This window comes from Sparus aurata, chromosome 10, assembly GCF_900880675.1.
Source record: "Sparus aurata chromosome 10, fSpaAur1.1, whole genome shotgun sequence".
In the NCBI taxonomy this organism is placed as follows: domain Eukaryota; kingdom Metazoa; phylum Chordata; class Actinopteri; order Spariformes; family Sparidae; genus Sparus; species Sparus aurata.
This window is the reverse complement of record NC_044196.1, coordinates 12,722,562-12,744,022: the sequence shown is the minus strand read 5'-3', so window position 1 is coordinate 12,744,022 and position 21,461 is coordinate 12,722,562. Positions and strand designations below refer to the sequence as shown.

Below are 21,461 nucleotides of genomic sequence, written 5' to 3'. Positions count from 1 at the left end.
TGCCTGATTGAGATGAACAAACATGTCGTACACACAAACGCACACAAACACACACACACACACACACACACACACAACGTGGATGAGTAATTGCTCTGACAAACGTGGCTCGGGCGCTGACGCAGTGAGGGAGGATGTCCTGTTTGTCGGCCATTGTGGAGCTGTCAGTGGACTCCTGTCATGTTCTGCCCGCAGCAGCGACAACAACAGCGTCTTTATCGCCGAGCACGCTGGAAAGCTGCGCTGTTGTTTAATACGTCCGCGTGTTTTGTCGTAGTAGGTGGCACAAAGTGTCCTTGTGTTTACCGGCCTGTTTGTGAGGCTTCAGGTTGAGATCAGAACAACAGAGGCACAGTAATACGCAGCTTCCTGTGGGAGCTGATGGCAGCAGGACAGTTGTAACGTGAAGACTGTCATTTTACGGTCAACCCAACAATCTTTGGGTCAAGAAAAGTGAATGGCTGATACTTTGATGACTATTCAACCCTTCTTTATAGTGTTATGAAGCTTCCTGCTCGGTTTAGGCGATTGTCAAACCATTTTTTTCTCCAACATACCGCAACAGCTCTTTTAGACGAAGCCTGGGAACCGCACAAATCTGCGGAGTCCATGTTTGATATGATGACTGACAGATAAAAGCGTCACCGGTTCAGATTTGCCTCCTCAAACATCACGTTTCACTGCTTTGATTGGTTGTATCCGATTGCGTCCAGGCTCACAAAAGTCAGATTGAACTGTCAAACAAAGCGATGCTGATCAATTACGAATTAAAATCTGTTGCTAAACGCCAAATTCTCTCCTCAAATTAATTGTCTTGACCGCTCGATGAGTCCATTTTGTCTCCAACTGTGACTTTCGGCAACGAATACAATAAGAACGCATCGAACTCAGCAACAAGTTGTCTGTGGGTTTTTTCTTATATGGTACACAAGGAAATAATTAACTTGATGCCTCTCAGTTCATTCCAGTTCCAATTCTGTGAAACTAAGACCACGATGCAGTGAATCTTTAATGTATTATGATTAGACGATTGTCTTGCAGCATATTGTGAATCTTTTTATGGGTTACTCTTTGAATCCAACCCCTAATTCATGTATTTATTAGCTTTTGAAGTATTTCTGCTCCTGTGTGTTTCTACCCAACATTCCTTTGCTCTCAATGGTAAAACAACTCAGCCCATTTATTGGAAACCCGAGGTGTGTCTTCTACAGAGTCTTATGCGTTCATGTTCCTCTAAAATACAAATATGTGGATGTAAAAAAGTTTCATCTGTTGAAAATAGATGAACTGCTCTGCTAGGTTCTCTGGTAAACACATTGGTATCTGCAGAATTACCCTCTTGCGTAATCCGAGTCGGGAACCGCAGCTTTACTGAACTTCCTTGATCATATTTCATCATGTGTCCCGCACTGATACAGACTCTTACCTCAGTCTAAACATGCCCCCAAAACTGGACTTTCCACTACAATACAAAAGCACGGCAGAGAGTTTCCCCCTCATGAAAACAGGCAGTCGTAGTGTAAATTGCAATCACAGCAGCAGTTTATACATGAACCCTTAAAGCCCCAACACGAGGCATCCGAGGACAGATAGTTGCTGACTGAGTCTCTGGAGCAACGAGCTGCAAACAATGCAAAACTTCTCTCCATGGTGACAAAATCGCGACGTGTGCTAAAAACAGGAAGACTATATAAGAAAAAGAGGAAGAGTGGTCACGAGTGGACCCCCCGGCAGCACCGACGGAGAGAGCTAACAGGGTATTTGCTTTAAAAAAGCTCATCTTTTATTTGCTATTACGTATTTATTCTTTCTTTTACACCCTGTTCCTGAAGAAGTGTTGATCAGATGATTCACCGCGCACACTTTTGAATTATTTTCAGACGTTTTATAGACTTAAACATTGCTTTTATTTCGACCTCTTTCCCCCTCGTCTGTACTTTCCTTCTCTTCTTCTCTTCTCTTTCCAGATGTAGACGGTAAATTCTGGAGAGGTGACGAGCGGCCGCGGAGGCCTCTGATATTTACTACCTGCAAACGTTAATCTATCACAGCAACTGTGTGTGTGTGTGTGTGTGTGTCTCTAAGGTGGCTTTTTTTTTACCACAATCTCTCTCGTTCATGCGTCTTCCTCAGGTCTCGGGTGTACATCTTTGTGAGGATCTGTATTTTCCAATTTTGTGTGTGACATGACGAGCGTCTTGTCAGCACAGGGGAGTATTAACGAGCAAGAGTAGCAGGATGTTAACTCACACACACACACACACACGCACACAGATAAGATACAGTCAGTTTACACACCAACGTCACGCTGATGAAGCTGAACACACACACACACACACAAGCAGGCCCTGGGGAAATCACGCTACCAGAGTCTCGTAAACAGAGTTGTGAATACACAGTCAGGACAGCTGCTGCAGCTTCTGACAGTCACCTAATAAAAATCACTTTTTAATTAATGCACAAGCTTAACAAGCTTCAGCGTGTTTGTCTGGGAGAGCAACAATAGGAAAGACTGAGTGAGTTCCTCAGATCGGAAACACTGGCGGCACTCTCAGCTTCAGATCTGTGCTTTGTCTAAAGGCTCTTCATGTTTGTCTAAAGCGTTCATAACTTAAGTGAAATACTGGGACGACAATAAAAATCTAAATGTTAAATTTTATTATTTCATCAACATGAGCTGACTTGGCTGTAAACCCTCCGTGACTTCACCCTTTGATTTACGCACGACTGTTCTGAAGCCTCGACTTCTGTGTTTTTTGTTCTGTGGTGACTTTATTATTATCTTCTCATATATTATCATTTTTTATTTGTACTACTACTTCCAGATATCCATAAATGCAGAAAATGACCACTGCTTTGTTTCTGTAGAAATATTTTCCATCAATGCTGGTGCTTTATCTGAAAACATTGCATTTCCCGAGAGTAGCCTTCTTCAAAATAAAAGTCATCTCGTATTTCGCCAGTTAAATGCTGTTTATGTGAAGCTGCTGCAGTGGAAAATGTTTGGTTTACATTTAAATTACCATTTGCATTTCACTTTTAACGTGACGAGAGTGAGGACAGTGGACTGACAAGACGATTGCGAAGGATTTGTTGCCAAAGCAAAAAAAAGCAAAAGCGCCTATTTGGCAATCTTTCAGCTTTAGGAGAACCTTCTAACATTAATGAGGTAAAAGGAGTTGGTTACTTTACTGAGAAATTGGATGTGCATCATGTCGCCTGAAGCTCTTTGATCAATTCTCCCACAGACTGAAGAAAACTACTCCCAGATATATTTCAAATAAATCGACGGGCAACAAATACAGAAAATAGCCACTGTATTTCTCTGTAGACGGATTTTGATGAATGCTGGCGATGACAGTGCATTTCCTGTGACTGGCCTACTTCAAAATAAAAGTGAACTTGGGTTTCGCCAATTAAATGCTTTCAATGTGAAGCAGCTGCAGGAGCAGAAAATTTGATCTCTGAGGCAAACCTGTGGCACGCAACGTAAATTCAGATGGATTTTGATTGGCTGTTGTTCAATAAATCCAAATGTTTTTGTCCGCCACCGTTGTGGTCGTTGTTGTTATAGCGGAGGTGTGGACACTGCTCGGTCATTTCATCCACTGAAAAGTTGTAAACCCGCATTACATCATTTTCTGTTGGTACAAAACTGTTTTCTCCCACACACCGAATGCCACAACGATGTGGTGAGCACATATTTTTTTATGATGCGTGTGTTAAGTGTCAGTTAAACATATGGGTTCGTACGACACATGCTTAACAAAAATGAAAAAAGATTTTTTTGGGATTACCACTTTAAGATTTAAATCTTTTATGGTTTGTTCTTGCCAGCAGACAGCAGATGTGGCTCACGCACACACACACACACACACACAAGCACACACACACACACAAGCACACACACACACACACACACACACACACACACAAGAACATAAACATACATACAAACTCACACTCCCCAGTTTCTCAGGGAAACCAATGTTTATAAGCAGTACAGCACTTCCAAACCAGAAAAATGTTTATCCACCCCGATGATGTCATGCGGATATGTTTGCCTGGAGGTGTGTGTGTGTCCGTTACAGCCAATCCTTATTCTGTGTTCGTGTGTGTGCATCAGTTACGTTAGAAGACATGAGGGCTTTTCTTTAATGAGAGACAGAGACAAAACGACACGCACATTTAATCAAGTATTCAGAATTATAATACGCTCGCTTCTCCTTGAGGTTTTTAGTCTCTGCTTGGCGTGTGGTTAAGACGATTTGTGACAGAAGCCATTAAAGAGTAAAGAAAAGTAGTTTCTGGCTTGTTGGAGAGCAGAAGTTAGTAGAAGAGAAAGAAAGAGATAAAAGGGACATAAAACAGATTTGACTGACCAAAAAACCCCAATGAAAGACAGAAAGTAGTGGATGTAGGGAAGAAGAGGAGCTGGCAAAGAAAATTCAAAATTATAGAAAAATAGAAAAAGCAGTCCTTCTTGTCCAATTGTATGGAAAAGGGTAAGGGCCAATGTAAAAAAAATCCTTTTTCAGTTCTGACTTATATTTTCACAATTCCGACTTTTTCTCAGAATCCTGTTTTAAACTCAGAATTCCGTCTTTTGTAAACACAGTTCTGACTTTTGTAAACACAGAATTCAGACTTTTGTCATCTCGGCTCTGACTCTTATAAACTCATAATTTGGACTTTTGTAAACTCGATTCCAACTTTTTAAAACTCTGAATTCCTGCTTTTGTAAACTCCCAATTCTGACTTTTATAAACACAGAATACGGACTTCCGTAAACTCGGTTCTGACTCTTGTAAACTCATAATTTGGTCTTTCGTAAACTTGGAATCCTGATTTTTGTAAACTCTGAATTCTGACTTTTATAAACCGTGAATTCCGACTTTTGTAAACTCAGTTCTGACTTTAAACTCAGAATTTTGACTTTGAACTCATAACATCAAAACTGCTGTAACAAAATAATTTCCCGGTCTGGGATCATTAAAGTAATTCTATCTATCTATCCATCCATCCATCTATCCATCCATCCATCTATCCATCCATCCATCCATCCATCCATCTATCCATCTATAATTCAGACTTTTTTTAAACTATGAGAAAAAGTAAGAATTGTGGAGAAAAAAGAATGTCAGATCTTCAAGACTATTCTGACGGTGGCCTAATCCTCTTATGTACAACAGCAAGAACAAGCCCTCCAGGAAAATGTATAAAGACAGCAATTTAATATATTTTGTGGAAAAGGGGCTTTAAATCAAATACATCCCAGCAACGACTAAAAGTTCAGTCCATGTACACGCTTAAACTTAAAAGCTGAATTAACTGTGACAGAGCAAAGGCAGAAATCAGAACCAGCGATCTGATAGCAGAGACAGCTGGGACGCAGCAGACAAACACACATTTTCCCAGTTTTTGCTGCATCTTTAGTTTGTCTGCATTTCATTTCTCCGCCCTTTCATTCTCTCCGCCCGTCCACTCGTTCCCTCTGTCACCCCTAATAAAAGCCGTATGACTGGAAACCAGCGATACTTTCAACCCCTCCGGTTGTGATGACTTAATGCGAGCCAACATACCGACTGAATTTCGGTGACTACACTCCTGTTCCCCTGATTTGATGTGACCTGGAGTCGGAGAACTTGATGCCGTTTGGATAAACCGCTGCTGCATCCAACTGTTTCTTTTTTCCCCGACAGTAAGATGACCTGTTCTTTCTAAATGAATGAGGTATTAGTTGCTAATTGATACCATGCCCACTCTAATGGGGATAAAACTTGAGAACACATATTTTTCCTTTTCGTTTTTTGGCTTTCCATTCTGACTGAGCTGAAGTTTTCCACAGAAACAAAATTAGTTTTTCAACTGAGCCGTAAATAAAATGCTGTCGTATGATTAAAAGACGTGGCTGAGTACTTCCAGAGATCATCAGCGCCAAGAAGCGAGCCGTCCGTCACCTCTGTCTCGCTCTGTGACTCTCACTGCCAGGTTCCAGCACAAACAAATAGCATTTCTTGAAGCTTGGGACGATATTAGATACTGTTGAATATTGCGATATTTGCTATCATATGGGATTCTTTCACAATATCGAATATCAAACAGCTGTGTGATTCCTCCACTGAGAGGAGCTGCTCTGACTGTATTTCAGTTTTTTCAGTGTTACAATCAGGATGATTGTACCCTTTCCCACTGAAGACGAACGCCAGATATCAGTGGGTGTTACTGGGTGTTTTCTGTCCAACGGAAACATGCTGTTGCTAATAAAACTGTGCCGAGTCCTGGATGAAGAAAGTTAAAGCTCACTGGAGAAGTAAATATAATATCTTAAATTAAGGATAATGGAGCTGCGTCGCTTCATGTATTTTAATAGACAAACCTAGTTTTGATTTTCGTGGTTTGGTGGAAAAAGAACCACCTCGAACTTTCTCCTCTTTCAAGAAGAATAAAACGATATTTCGACCAACATAACTTCAACATAGGACACGGCGATGTGACCAGATTGTGGCCGTGTTTCCTTCCTCCCAGCCACAGTGTCCACACACAGTGAACTGCAGGATAACTGCTGTGTCAAATATAACATTTCACTGACGGAGGGAAAGGAAGGAGGATTTCCTGTTGGTCTGTGGTTAACACTTCATCACACCGGATCCTCTCTACATTTACGAGACACCGAGTGATCGAATTCAGACTCTCGAAAAAAACCGACGACGCATTGAATGATGTTCGGAGAATGACCTCGAACTCGCTCTCGTCGCATGTTCCTGACCTCACCTCCTAACAATAATTCTCCCGCCGCTCAACTTTTCGCCTACGTTTCACCCTGCCGGAGGATTTCTCCCGGGTGCTGCGGGCTGTCAGCGCCGAGACCAAAGGCTCGGCTTCGGCGCTCGACCGCAAGGCTGATTAACATACAAACACACATAAAGGAACGTATAGAAAGATGCAAAAATGAAGAAAATACCACATGTATGCAGACTCGAGACTGTGATTGAAGGGGCTGTGGGTAAAAGAGCAGGGTCAGCAGTATATTCACACACATAAAAGGGATGTTCAGAGCCACGGGGAGGAAAAAAACAAGAGAGGAAGAACAAGTCAGACTTTCATCCCACACAGAGACGTATAGAAACAAGAACAGACACATGAAACCACACATGAAACGAGCCACGCAGACAACAAAAGGGCTTTAGGTGAGCGAGGGTTCAGGGAGACACACAAACACACACACACACACTTGTTTACACTCCACCTGTGCATCCACACATCACACACACACACACACACACACACCTTTGATGGTGCTGATGACCTGGTCCAGGTGTTTGGTGTCGTTGCGGTCTGGCCGACAGCTCGGGCAGATCTCCAGCGAGTAGTCGGGTCCGTACTCTGTAAAAAACTGACACACATCACAACAGTCAACGCTGACAACCGTCTGGATTTATGCGTTTAAAAAAAAAAAAAAATCTGTTATTCGCAGTCACACTTTCATCCCTCACATCTGCACACAGTCGCTGCAGCGGAGCGCCAAAGTACACTTTCTCCTCTTTGTCTCGTTTTTTTAAAGAATGCAGCTGCTTTCCTGGAAAAAAAAATGTTGGACTTTGAAGAGCTGGATTGTGAAACTGACTGGTGATGAATATTTACACAGGCTTTCAGGGATTACTTAAAAAAAAAAAAAAAAAAAAAGGAAAGAAATTTAAAACAGTGGACAACATCAAAGACTCCAAATATTGAGCAACATACTGTTACAGAACAAACTGTCTTCTCCTTCTGTCTGGTTGATTTCATTGACTGTTCCCCACATATTGCAGATTATATAATGTGTTTAAAGACAGTTATTAATGTTAGTAACAAAAGCTGTAATTAGTTTTTCTCCCTGTCTTGACTAAAACAGTTTTGAAAGTTGATGTAAAACCAAGACTACAGCTATGCTAGGAGCTCTGTGAGGCCTTACGTTGGTTTCTAGAGTGCTTTAAGCTCAACACTAACATGTTGAAGTTTAGCAGGAATGCTACTGTTTTAATTCATTTTTATATCTGAAATGATTAGCTACACGATCACTCTTTGGCTGTTGTAAGCTCTAGGGAGGTCATAGATCTAAACCAAAAAAAAACAATATCCGCCATCACAGATTTTTTGCCACTTTGTCAATATTTAATCATGGAAAACTGTGTTTTTGACTAAATATCTTACTAACATGGATCTGGTGGACGTTTGGAAACAAGAGAAGACAGTTTTGGTTTTAGTTTGATGCACTACAGAAACATCCAGACACTTTGTGAGCTGTCAGAACTTTGTACATGCTAGTTTGTAAGCTTGTTGGTTTTGTGATCGCGCCGCACTGATGTTGTTTTATCTTAAAACGGCTGGCATTAAGCTTGTATAACATGACTACACACTGAAATTGTTTCGCCAACTAGCAGTTTCTCTTCCGGTCAATTATGATTCTAAATGAGAAGTCTTTGGGTTTTGGACTGTTGGTTGGACAAAAGAAGCAATCAGAAGAAGTCACTGGGGGCTCTGGGAGATTGTTTTCAGCATTTTTCTTACAATTTCTCGATATTTTATAGACTAAACCCACTATTTTCAAACTACGATATATGTACGAATGGCGGTTCTCAAGCTCCCTCTAGTGGTACTGAGAGAAATTCCAGAAATAGTTTTTGAAAGTGATAAAAAGTTAATTCAAAACACGTGACACCACCAAAATACTGCAGAATTTCTAAAGAAAATTCTCCAAACAGGGAAATTAATCGTCAGATTTATTGACGATGAAAGTAATCGTTAGGCGCAGCCCTGGCGGAAACATGAATGTCTATACCAAATGTTATAGCAATCCATCCAATAGATGTTAAAATACTTCACTCGAAACCACAAATGCTAACCTCATGGTGGCACTTAAGGAAAAGTCAGCGGGGATTATTCTCTGAGCACCGTGAATGTCTATGAAAAAATTTCATGGCAATCTGTCCTGTGTTTGTTGAGATATTTCAGTCTGGACCAACTGACAGATCAACGTCGTCATGCCCAGAGCCGAGCCTCCAAGTGTGGTAAAGAAAAAAACTAAAACACATCAGAGCGTTCAGATGGACACATGTTCCTTATTTCTGATCTCAGTGTGCCGTCTAGGACTTGCATTAACACAAACAAATGTACGAGACAGTCTGGTCTGGTTCATGTACAGAAAGAAAATGTAAGACAGAACACAGAAGAAGAACCACAAATCAGTCAGCCTGGGCCTCACCAACATGAATACAAAAAAAAAATAAGAAGCCAGAGATGATTTCAGCGAATACCAAAGACTCCTGGCATTTCTTGCAGAGTCGGACCGATTCCATGAAACAGAACCAGCCAATGTAGAAAAAAGAAAAAAACAGGTGGAAATCCAGAGAAGTGGGTTCAACCAGAAGTTAAAACCAGAGAACGTCAGTTGAAAAAACATATTTTCAGGGAATATGTCGGGCCGTGAGTCAGTGCCATGAGAGCAAAACAAACTCGGAGGCCAGGCCTGACCACAAGTGCGTCAGTCCACTCGCAGTGTCTGTTGTGAAAGCCTTGGACTCTGAAGACTCAGCATAACGCGCCGAACGAGCCTAAAACAATAGACCCATACGCCTCCCTGCATAGAAAATGTCTAAAAAATTAGACGCTCAGTATTTGTTTTCAAATAATCTGACCTGAAATAACCTTAAAGACGTTGAGCATTAAAGTCTCGACGTTTAGTTTTACAGTAGCTGGATGAAATATCATCAGCTCAAGGTCCACCAGCTTTTTATCGCACTTCAGGTTTCTTGTTTTGACAAAAAAAAGAACATTTGTTTTGCAGACAGTTGTTTTACCACTTAAATTTGTCTGGATTTTCTCCGACTCGAAAGCTAAGACAGCAAACACTCCACAAGCATTCCCCAAAACTGTCAAACTGCTCCTTTAAACTCTAAAAGCGATTCTGCAAACATCCCGTAATGATTTCTACAGTAACACCAGGGTCACTTTAAAGACGAGGGGGGGGATATCTTGTTTTGGATTGGGACTCTTTCGTGGATTAGATGGATGTCATTAGAGAGGACTTCAGACGGTCTGTTGGCAACACTTGCATGGCTCTGAGCAGATGTACACACACACAGCTGGGCCAACATGCAGTAGGAGTACACGTTTGCGTACTTAAAAGACAAAGACTACTCTGTCTTTGTTTAATAGCGCCGTGTGTGAGAAGGAACTCATGTGAGATTAGTGACAGTAGATGAAGGTGAGAGTGTGTGTGATATTTGCTTGTGTGATTAGATCAACAGAAAGGTAAGGCCTACGTCAATGTGTGTGTGTGTGTGTGTGTGTGTGTGTGTGTGTGTTTCTGTTTCCAATTAGCTCAGATGAGTTTCAGTGTCTTACCTCCGGTCTCAACAGAGCTCAATATGAGAATAGTTACTAAACACACACACACACACACACACCCGCAATGTATTCCCATGAACCCAGTGCTCTGTCTCCTGCTGTCCAGCAACACACACACACACACACACACACGATTCGTACATGCAGTCTCCTGCTGCCTGCTTGTTTGGCTTGGATGAGCATGCGGAGAGGAAAGCGAGGAAGACAGAGGTGCAGACACTCCTAAAAGAAAAACTCACTCTGCGATAATGTTTCTGTAATATTCCTAATATTTGGGCGAACGAGAGTAAAAAAAAAAAATATGTAGCTGGCGGAGAAAATGATAAAAGAGATTTAGTGACGAAGCGGCTCTACGTCACCTGGGCGAGGTCACGGGACAGAAAACACCCGCGGACTGGCTCCAGCGTTTCTGGCACCGGGAGATAAATGGTGGAAGGTCTCCGGTTATTTACCACGGCCCTTAACATGGACCCTCTGCCCATCACTCACTGTTAGCATGAGCATGTTTGTATGAGAAACACAGGCCCTGACGCAGAGAGCACCGAGTGAGAAAGCAGGAAAAATAACATTCTATAAATACTCTCATTTAAGAGGAAGGCCATTTATCTTTCTGTGTTTGCTGTCCATCATTTATTTTACTGTGTGAGACAAATGTTCAACAAAATTCTGTTATATTCTCGATGTCTCAGCCTCACTGGAAGGCTGTAGAGGAGGTTGAACCAACGTCTGCTTAAAAAACAGTTTAGTCGACTACATGGACAGTCAGCAACAGAGTAAAGAGCTTCGGAGCAGCCGGCAGAAATGAGGCTTCTACTCCGTTACTTCGGTGGCGATGCCAGTAGCGGTTTGTGACATGTAGTTTCCCCAGTAAACATACCAACCTCTTCAGCTGTTACAGTCCCTCCGACTTGCTTCTTTCGAGGACAGAGGAACTCAGGCAGCAAAGAGCCACTTCAGAGGAGGTATTTAACACAAAGAAAGGCAGCGGCCAGCCAGTCAGGAGGGACCGCAACAGCCAAATAGAGCGGTGTGTTTACTGGGGAAACTAAAGGTCTCGGATATCTGCCTTTGTCCAAACCGAGTATTGTTTAAGCTTCGCCTCTCCACTCTGTCCAACCCAGAGACACAGTGGCAGGCTGAACAGGTTGGTGTGTTTAACAGGGAAAGTACAGCTGGAAATCCCTCGACACATATGCGCCACTGCACATTTACTAATTCTCACAGTGTAGGCCATTTTGTTTGGTTACAACGCAGTAACAAACCTCTACTCGCGATATTTGCAGTAACTACAATAGCCCTGGTACTAACAGCAGCAGTGGTGATAGTGGCGGTATTTATATTTCTGTCCCTACTTCTTTAATAATTGTTTTCTGTGTTATGTGAGACAGAAGACAAAAGACAGAACATGTACTTCCATGTGAAAAAGTCCGAGTGCATGTTCGTATGCATGAGCCCATCTGTCGACAGCAGTGTGTGTGTGTGTGTGTGTGTTTGTTTTCACAGCGATCAGCAGGATCTCGAGCTATGAAGGATGCCGAGCTGCGCAGCAGAGGGGAAAACGTCTCGGGAAAACAAATGAGCTCTGTCTGCTATCAAGCTGCTATCTAATAAATGTTTTCAACAAGGAAAGAAAAACGGCCCGATGCCCAAATCGCAGTCACATACTGCACGTACACCTCCCCCTCTCTCCCTGCAGCTGGACTCTCTCCCACCCTCCATACCTTCTCATCAATCCATCTCTGCGAGATTCATCTGTCAGATCTCCTTTTAAGGCATCGTACCCTACAAACAGTATTTGTTTTTTGAAACATTCTGGAAAGCCAAAAGAGAAACTCCAAGTTTCTCTTTTGATTCGAGTTCCATATGAGCAGGTGTTCTGCACCACGGTGATGAGTCGAAGTTTCTCTTTGTGTCACTTTCAGCACTCTGAAGCCTCGTTTTTCTTTCAGGACAGAAGAGTTTATGATCCTGCTCGCACAGACGAAGATGCTGTCTGGGAAGAATGTAAATCTGCTAAATTTAAAGCAGTCTGCTGCTCAGTTCCAAAGTCTCACTTTACATTTTGAAAACAGTAACTGATTAGAACACTTGGCAGCACAAGAACTCCAACAATTTTTTCGTTTGAGTTGATTTGAAGTAGCCGAGGAGAGACGAGACGAGACCTCCTCCTCGTCCTACCTTCTGTTTGATTTAAGGTATTAGAGAGAGGAAGGTTACAGTCTCCCCACTGGATGTTTAAGTAACAAGCTTCATGCATAACATGATATATTTACTGAATCTTTATCTTTATACAAATCAAAAACTTTTCCACTTCAGCAAGGCATGAAAACGTTTTGCGATATTTAGAGATTCCATCCAACCAGGCGGACTGAAACCCAGCTGCTATTATTGTTTCTGTGCGTCTCTGAGGACCGACCTCAGTTATAACCGTTCATGAATAATAAATTATAATAAAGAAAGGAAATGCATTAGGAAAAGCTCAAAAGTTCAAGTGTCATAAATACCGGCGTGTTGGGTTTGTAAAAACATCTCGCCTGATAGGAAAATAAAAATGCAGATAACAAAAGTGAATGATGAGCACTTCTTCGAGGATCACACCTGCCCATGAACTTGAAACAAAAACACTGGAAAGACAACTCCAACGCGGACACGACTCCCGAAAGGAAACAGGGCAGGAAACCGACTCTTTCAGCTCATTGTTGGTCCATCCACAACACTCGCCCACCACTTTCCCTGCCACGATTCTGTCGAATAAACCACAGCGGCAAGAAATTGTGATTAATGATGATCGATAAGATAAGAGCGGCGTGGAAGTGGAAAAATCAGCTTCTTCACAGCACATTTTTTATGTCGTTTTATAAACAGACAAATTCCCCCACGGGAAAACGCACACACATTCTGCTCCGGTGACGTTTCCGGTGATTGAGCCTGCGACTCCGGGAGCCGACACATCCCTGACGGCAGCGAGGGGCAGGACAGGAAGTGGCTGCAGACAGGAAAAGAGGAAGTAGGAAGTAAAGAGGCGGGACGCTTCCCCGCTGCCAATCTGGGACCAGAGACGTCCTCCCTTCCTGTGCGGCTCTGAGACAGACACTCATTTGTATTTACATGTGTTGATCTCACTCGAGGCGGAGGGATTAAAATCTGCCGATCGGACAAACTTGGATCACATTCGTCTGTTTGTGTATCCCACCAGTTCCAAGCACTTATTCAATATCTATCATCATTATGATTTAAACAGCAACATCTGCCCTAAAAAGCATGTCGGCATCAAATAGCAAGTCAGTCTGATTATCTGGCGCACCAAAAGACATCATTCCAGTTACTTAACATTTAGAAAAGCACAAAAGAAAGATACAAAACTAGTTCCCAAAACCAGTAAGTGGTCATTTTGGGTGGTAGTTACGCATATAAAAATGCAGAAAAACAAAATTATTAGAGGGTTTTGTTTAATAAGCTGATGTCCTCCAAGGAGAAGCCACAACAACAGGCAGAATTGATTACATGCTGTCTGAGTACCATGTGGTTCACTGTAACGCAAACTGTGTTTGGGCTCTCGTACCTGCCAATGTTAGCAGCAGATGTTTGTTTCAACTGATCTGACTGTCAAAGTAGGAAATGATTTATCCCCAGACTCCCTGAACAAATTGCACTGTATTGAGAGTGGTAGAGCGAGGAAGAAGCTTTAAAAACTTTGTGGCTGAACGGCTAAAGAGAAATCTAAAATCATTCACGCCTTCTTGTAATTTTGTCAGTAAATGCAGTACGTTGTTTGTTTCTTTCATCGAGGCTTCGGCGTCTAAAGTGTGTCTGACCTGCCAACATAAAGCAGCTGTTTGAATACATTGTTTCTGATCATCTAAATGTATGAAAGAAAACAACATTTTAATGGCCGTAACCAATTTAGGCAGCTTTTTTATCGCCTGTAATAAAAAGTCACCAGACTCCCTTTAAAAATTGTTCAATTTTGTAAGTTGTGGCGTTAGAAGAAACTTTATGAATGTTGTAAAGGCTTCCTGTGACGTATTCTTCATTATTTGTGCCCTCTTGTGTATTCGGCGTCAAAAATAATTCATTAAGTTGTTTCTATCCTTGTAAAAAGTGTCATTTCGTTGTGGCATTGCTTTACCAGCCTGCTTCTCGATCTAAAGTGCATCTTGCTTGCCGACATTTAGCTGCTGTTTGAACACACTGTTTCTGATTTAACCTTTTACACTTCATTAATGAAAGAAGACAAAAGATACAGATACTGTTAACAGTAACCAATATAAGCTACTTGTTTGTCGCCTGTAGAAAAAGTCCCCATACTCCCTTGAAAAATTGTTCAATTTTGTGAGTCGTCAAGTTAGGAGGATCTTTATATATCTTTGAAACACTTTCTATGACAAAAGTTCAATCATTTGCACCTCTTGCAAATTCGGCACATCTTTCACAACAAGTTTTTTCTGCTCTGTGTAAAAAAACACTTTGTCCGTTTGTCTCAGCGATTTCTGTTTTTATTTGCATATAAACCGGTCGGTGATATCTGATCAAGGATCACCCTTGACAGATGTTGATAACGGGTACAAACAGGCTTCTCAGATCTACTGTTTACAGTTACTATTCAAAAAATAACCGTATGTCAACAAGCCTGAAACCAGCGTCTGATCCAGAGTCTGCAATTCCAGGTGCCAATTTCTGTTTGAGAACATTTTTAGCACAGACAGTTGGATGCTTCATGGGTGGAGATGCAGTGGAGACAGGAAAGAGCGGAGCGCCAGAAGGTAGGAAGGAAGGTGCAGTGTGTGACGAAAGACATGATGTGGTTTCACACCAATGTGAGTGTGTTTTTTATTGGAATTGCGGAGCAGAATTCAAGGAGACTGGGTGTTTGCGGTGTGGGTTTGGATTACTGAAATCAGTCAATGGAGCTCTGTTTAGTGTAAATTAACACTTTATCATCACTGATAATACTGATCAGAATCTGATACGACTGGGGTGGACGATCTGACAATTTCCGATCTTGAAGGTGTCCACAATCTACAGACTGACGCTCAATCTCCTCAAAAATGTTTGACATTTGAGGCGATGAAACAACAAAAAGCTAATTTTCAGAGACTCTCTGTGCCACCAGCTGCCGTGAACTTTGTATCTAAAAGGTCAAAGTTGCAGCATCAAATGTCACGGCTAAATGTTCTCGGGGAACTAATAGCAACAAGCACAACGGCGGAAACTTTCTTCAAAAAAAGAAAAGTAGATTAAAAAGAAGACAATCCCCTGCAGGTCCAATCAGTAACACTAACTGACCTCTGACCTCTGTGCTTATTCTTAGCGAGCCGCGTGTTGTTGCCCTCCGATTCACACGCAGATTGACTCTGCCGCCATCGCACAATGGTGGGGTCAATCAGGATCAGCCAAACGCCAACAGACAATACGAGTCAGCGCGGAGGGTTAATGACTTTCGATCTGACACAAAAGGCACTTTTACTGGTGTTTTTATAAGATATTGCGGTATAATAAGTGTGACAGCGGCGGGGCCATTGTGTGGGTTATCTGCAGTGTAATATTTTGTCTGGTAATCAGTGAATATTTCAGCGCTATTGTTGATGTGACCAGCCAACTCTGAGTAATGTTTGTGTTTTTTAGACTACTATTTCTATTCGCTTAGTCCGAGAGGGGGTTGTACACTCACCCTCATGGGTACTAAGAGAAAAAAAAAGAAAAAAAAAAAAAAGATTACATCGATTTCATTACAAATAAACACGTTTGGACAAAATATTTAAAAGAAAATCAAACCAAAAAAGCATTTGTTTGGATCGATTTCAGTGAGATTTGAGCAGACGAAAACAAACCGAACATTTTTGGGGGCAGATGAGACATCATATGTTATTCCAGCATTACGGTTATTTGTCAGTTATGGGCACATTTGAAGTTTTTTGGGGTTTTTTTCTCACAAATAAAAACACTCCATTCAACGCGGCTTCCTTTCCCATTACAGCAGCAGCTGTTTCCTCCTCGTGTAGCGTAGAATGAAACACCCAAAAATGTTATAAAACAGGCCAGTGTATTATCTGACTGTAATGAATGTGTGCATTCATGTGGTTTTGTCTACAGTAGAGCGCAGGGGTGGACACACACACACACACACACACGCACACACACACACACACACACACACACACACACAGGGTACAAAGGTAGGTTTTGTTCCCCGTGTCGCTGGAACTTCAGCTTTGCTTGGTCATCATGGATAAATGCCCCTCTTATCGAGCACAACGGGCACAGACAGAGCCATGAACACACACACACACGCACACACACACACACACACACACACACACAGGTTTCTAATGTTGTGATATGACCTTCAAAATAGATCTATATCACCTTCTAAAATGGAAAAAGAGGCCAATAAACAGTTTAATTTTCAAGCTAAAAGAAGCCATCAGGATGTCTGATTCTTATTTTTTAGTGTCAGGAATAAAATAGTGTGTGTGTGTGCGTGTGTGTGCGTGTGCGCGTGTGTCTCGTCTTCATCATCTGTAGCAGCTGCCCGCACTGATAGTTGCTTTGTTTTCAGTGAGTGCTTCTTAATGAGGTCAAAGGCTATTTAGGGCCACTGGACGCTGACGAGGAGAAACAAGAGGCACCTTTATCACAGTCTGAACACACACACACACACACACACACACACACACACACACGAACACACACACACACACACAACCACTAACACACAAGCCGGCACTCACAGCTATTCATTACATTTGACCAAGACAAGGTCCAAAAATCAGTCGCTGGAGAAAGAGACTCTTTGTACGTGTGTGTCTGTGTTATATATGTGTATGTGTGTGTGTGTGTGTGTGTGTGTGTCAGTACAGGAGCAACAAAGACAGATGGTTCTACTGGTTTCTATTTAGAGAGGAGATGAGTCCATTGGATTTACCACTTGTGAATAATGAGAAAACGAGCTCCACTTAAAACGATTACATGAGTCAAAGTGACCTGATTCTTACAATAACCAGAAGTCGACACGCTGTGTTTTACATTACACACACGCAAGTGTTATCAGAATATATATCAATTTCGCAAAACAACAACGGAGGGAACGTGAATGCAGTCGTCTGATTTATTAGATTTGTCGTAAAAGCTTTTTGTGGTTCGATTTTAAGGCTCATTCACAAAAACACTTGTTACAGTAACTCAGGACATTGGTGATTAACTTGAGTTGCTGTCGCTGCCTTTCTGCAAAGGACTGACCTGAACCACACACACGCGCGCACACACAAACACACAAACACACACAGTAAGTGCTGTAACTAACTTGCGGCTAATGTACAGTAAAGTAATCTGTTTTTTTCAGGTGTAAAACACTCGCAGGTGGTGAGAAAATCTATCTGACGTGACTGTTTCAGGGTTTTGTTCATGTTTTGTTCGGTCTCGTTTGCAGATTATGATAAGGTTCACTTAGCGGCTTTAAAGCTTTTGCTCAGGTATCATCTAATGTAAACACACCGTGTATCTCTAAGAAGGGGCTGTGAGATATTGTGCAAAGCCTGTAAGTGAACTTTGAGTTGGGAAAATTCCTCTCTAGGGCTGCAAATAACAATTACATTAATTGTTGAGTAATTTGCTGATCATACTTGCGGTGAAATGTTTAGATTTTGTTCTTAAAAATGTCAGAAGATGTTAAAAAATGTTGCAAGATGACGTCCTGAAATGTCTTGTTTTGTCCACAACCCAAAGATATTATGTGTTCTGTCATAGAGGAGGAAAGAAAACAGAAAATAATGACATTTAAGAGGCTGGAATCTGAGAATTTGGACTATTTCCCTCTAATTTTCCTTATTTTCTCTGATATAGCGACAACATCAAAGGGAACTTTTATGTTCAGACCAAAAAATCCACTCCAAAATTAGATATCTGGCTCTTCTGGTAATCACATTATTCTCAAGGAGTATATAAAAATCCACCAAATGAGACGTAAAGAGAGGAGCCTGTGTTAGATGAGACAGACTGAGAGGAATTGTCAACACTAGCAGCCTTCTCTCTCTCACACACACACACACACACAGTCTGAGTCACCTGAAGACAAACCCCTTTATTGAGAAGCAGGCGGCCATCTTTGATTAGATGGAATGACTCAGCAGACAGTGAACACAAGGGGGTGTGTTTGTGTTTTCCGTGTGTGTGTGTGTGTGTGTGTGTGTGTAAGCTTGTGATTTTGTGCGACAGTACGATGAATGAGTGCGTTTGTGCTCATGTGGGAATATGTTCGCGTACGTGTGTGTTGCGATACCTCGTGGTCTGGTATCTCGGAGGAAAGAGTCTTTCCCAGCACTGCCGCCGTCAGGTAGGTCCAACAGCGCGCCGTGTTAGCCAGGTTATAACCTCCTGGTGAGAAAGAGGCGCAACAAGACAGATATCAAGAGGAAACTCAGGAGAAGACAATTATTTTGTGGTCACATGCTGCATATACTGTACGTCTGATGCTGTATCCATGACAACAGCGGCCTCACTTCACTTTTCACTGGCTTGCTAGCTTGTTATAATGGAAAACGAAAGACGGGTGATCTATTTTAGCTTCAGTGGCTCAGAAGCAATACTGACTGTAATACCCATAAATACATGTTCAGGGAAACTGAAAGCTAACAGGCTAACCTTGGAGTTAGCCTTTCCAAAAGGCTACAATTAGTGTTAGCTTCTCCAACAAGCTAACATCAGGGATAGCTACTCCAACAGGTTAAAATGAATGTTCAGTGTTAGCTTCTTCTACAGGCTAACATTAATGTTAGCTTCTTCTGAAGGCTAAGATCAGTGTTAGCTTCTCCAAAAGACTAACATTAATGATAGCTTCTCCAGAGGGCTAGGATCATTGTTAGCTTCTCCAGCCGGCTAAGATCGTTGTTAGCTTCCCCAACAGGCTTAGATCAGTGTTAGCTCCTCCAAAAGACTAACATTAATGTTAGCTTCTCCAACATGCTAACATTAATGATAGCTCCTCCAATTGGCTAGCATCATTGTTAGCTCCTCTGACAGGCTCAAATCAGTGTTCGTTTTTCCAACAGGTGAACATTAACGTTAGCTTCTCCAGAAGGCTAGCATCATTGTTAGCTCCTCAGACAGTCTACGATCAGTGTTATCTTCTCTAACAGGCTACTATCGGTGTTAGCTTCCCCAAAAGGCAAACATTGATGTTAGCTTCCCCAACATGGTTTCAATTTCTATCACAAGATTGAATTTAGATTTTAAAAACTATGTTAGCAAATATGTAATAGCATAAATCCTGAATGTCATCCTTAACTGAGATAGTGTTCGAGCCAAACAAAACATTGATCTGAAATCAGACTCTTGATACTTTAAATTCAAATAATCTGAGTCAAGGAACAGTTGATATATAAGAAGAGGAAAAGACTTGCTGTCAATTTTAGCCAGTTAGTCAAAAATATGTGGCTCAACACACAAATTGGAGGCTAACAATACAAAATCTTTGGTTGGAAAACTCTTTCCAGAAATGGAAATTTAAAGAGTGAAGGATGAAGAGGACTTGAGTAAAATTAAGAGAATTGAGAGAAAGTATGTAGGACAGAGAGGGAGGGAGAGAAAGGAAGAGAGGTGGGATTGTAGTTGAGTAAAATGGCTTCATTGTGTTGTATAAGTAGTAGCTATCATCTGGCCGAGGGCTGAGGAGTCTGGAACATAGCGCAGTGTGTGTGTGTGTGTGTGTGTGTGTGTGTGTGTATGGGTTTGTGTGTAAGTGTGTACAAATGAGTGTATCAATGAGATTCAAAGCAAACACAAACACCCACAAACACATAGCACATCAACTTCCATTTCATTATATCTTAAATACACGTAAACGCTCTTAAACAAGTAAACAATGCACACGCTCATAGTTCACACATGCACACACACATAATCAAAACACACTCATCAGACAGAAAATAAACACACTCATCAGACGCACCTCCACCCAGCAGCAGTGTGGGTAGCTGCCACTGTAAGACGTACTGCAGACACTTGCCCACCCCCACCGGGGTCATGTTGAAGGAGCACATGGGGTCGCCCGCCATGGTGTCGGCACCCAGTTGCATCACCATCGCCTCCGGGTTGAACTGTGCTCGCACTTCCTGCATCACGCTGCAAAACAGGACAGCTGTAAACATGTTGTTAGCCGCTGACGCTGCAGGCTGGGCCATAGTGTCTGAAAGTATAAACTTTATAAACTGTAAAAAACTATAAACTGTCATATCTAACTACTGTTAGTAGGTTTGATCAACATCTAAACAACTGTCACTGATGTTCCACACAGGATTCCACTTTGTAACCATGTCTGTTCCACCAATCATAAGTGACAAACACCAGTCTATAGTCAGTTCCACCAATCATAAGTGACAAAACACCAGTCCGTAGTCAGCTCCACCAATCACAAGTGACAAAACACCAGTCTATAGTCAGCTCCACCAATCACAAGTGACAAAACACCAGTCTGTAGTCAGCTCCACCAATCACAAGTGACAAAACACCAGTCTGTAGTCAGCTCCACCAATCATAAGTGACAAAACACCAGTCTGTAGTCAGCTCCACCAATCACAAGTGACAAAACACCAGTCTGTAGTCAGCTCCACCAATCACAAGTGACAAAACACCAGTCTGTAGTCAGCTCCACCAACCATAAGTGACAAAACATCAGTCTGTAGTCAGCTCCACCAATCACAAGTGACAAAACACCAGTCTGTAGTCAGCTCCACCAATCACAAGTGACAAAACACCAGTCTGTAGTCAGCTCCATCAATATCTAGTGACAAAACACCAGTCTGTAGTCAGTTCCACCAATCATAAGTGACAAAACACCAGTCTGTAGTCAGCTCCACCAATCACAAGTGACAAAACACCAGTCTGTAGTCAGCTCCACCAATCACAAGTGACAAAACACCAGTCTGTAGTCAGCTCCACCAATCATAAGTGACAAAACACCAGTCTATAGTCAGTTACACCAATCATAAGTGACAAAACACCAGTCTGTAGTCAGCTCCACCAATCACAAGTGACAAAACACCAGTCTGTAGTCAGCTCCACCAATCACAAATGAC

At 42.0% G+C, this 21,461-nt stretch overlaps 1 protein-coding gene across 1 annotated transcript in view; it reads right to left on the bottom strand.

The window, feature by feature from the left end:
• hdac8 (histone deacetylase 8) overlaps nucleotides 1-21,461 on the bottom strand; it is a 29,438-nt gene that overhangs the window by 2,124 nt on the left and 5,853 nt on the right. Inside the window, exons 8-10 of the mRNA XM_030432031.1 lie at nucleotides 20,336-20,508; nucleotides 18,668-18,762; nucleotides 7,291-7,396 (exon numbers count right to left, since the gene is read on the bottom strand). Of these exons, the coding sequence (XP_030287891.1) occupies nucleotides 7,291-7,396; nucleotides 18,668-18,762; nucleotides 20,336-20,508 (374 nt within the window). The remainder of the gene's footprint in view (nucleotides 1-7,290; nucleotides 7,397-18,667; nucleotides 18,763-20,335; nucleotides 20,509-21,461) is intronic.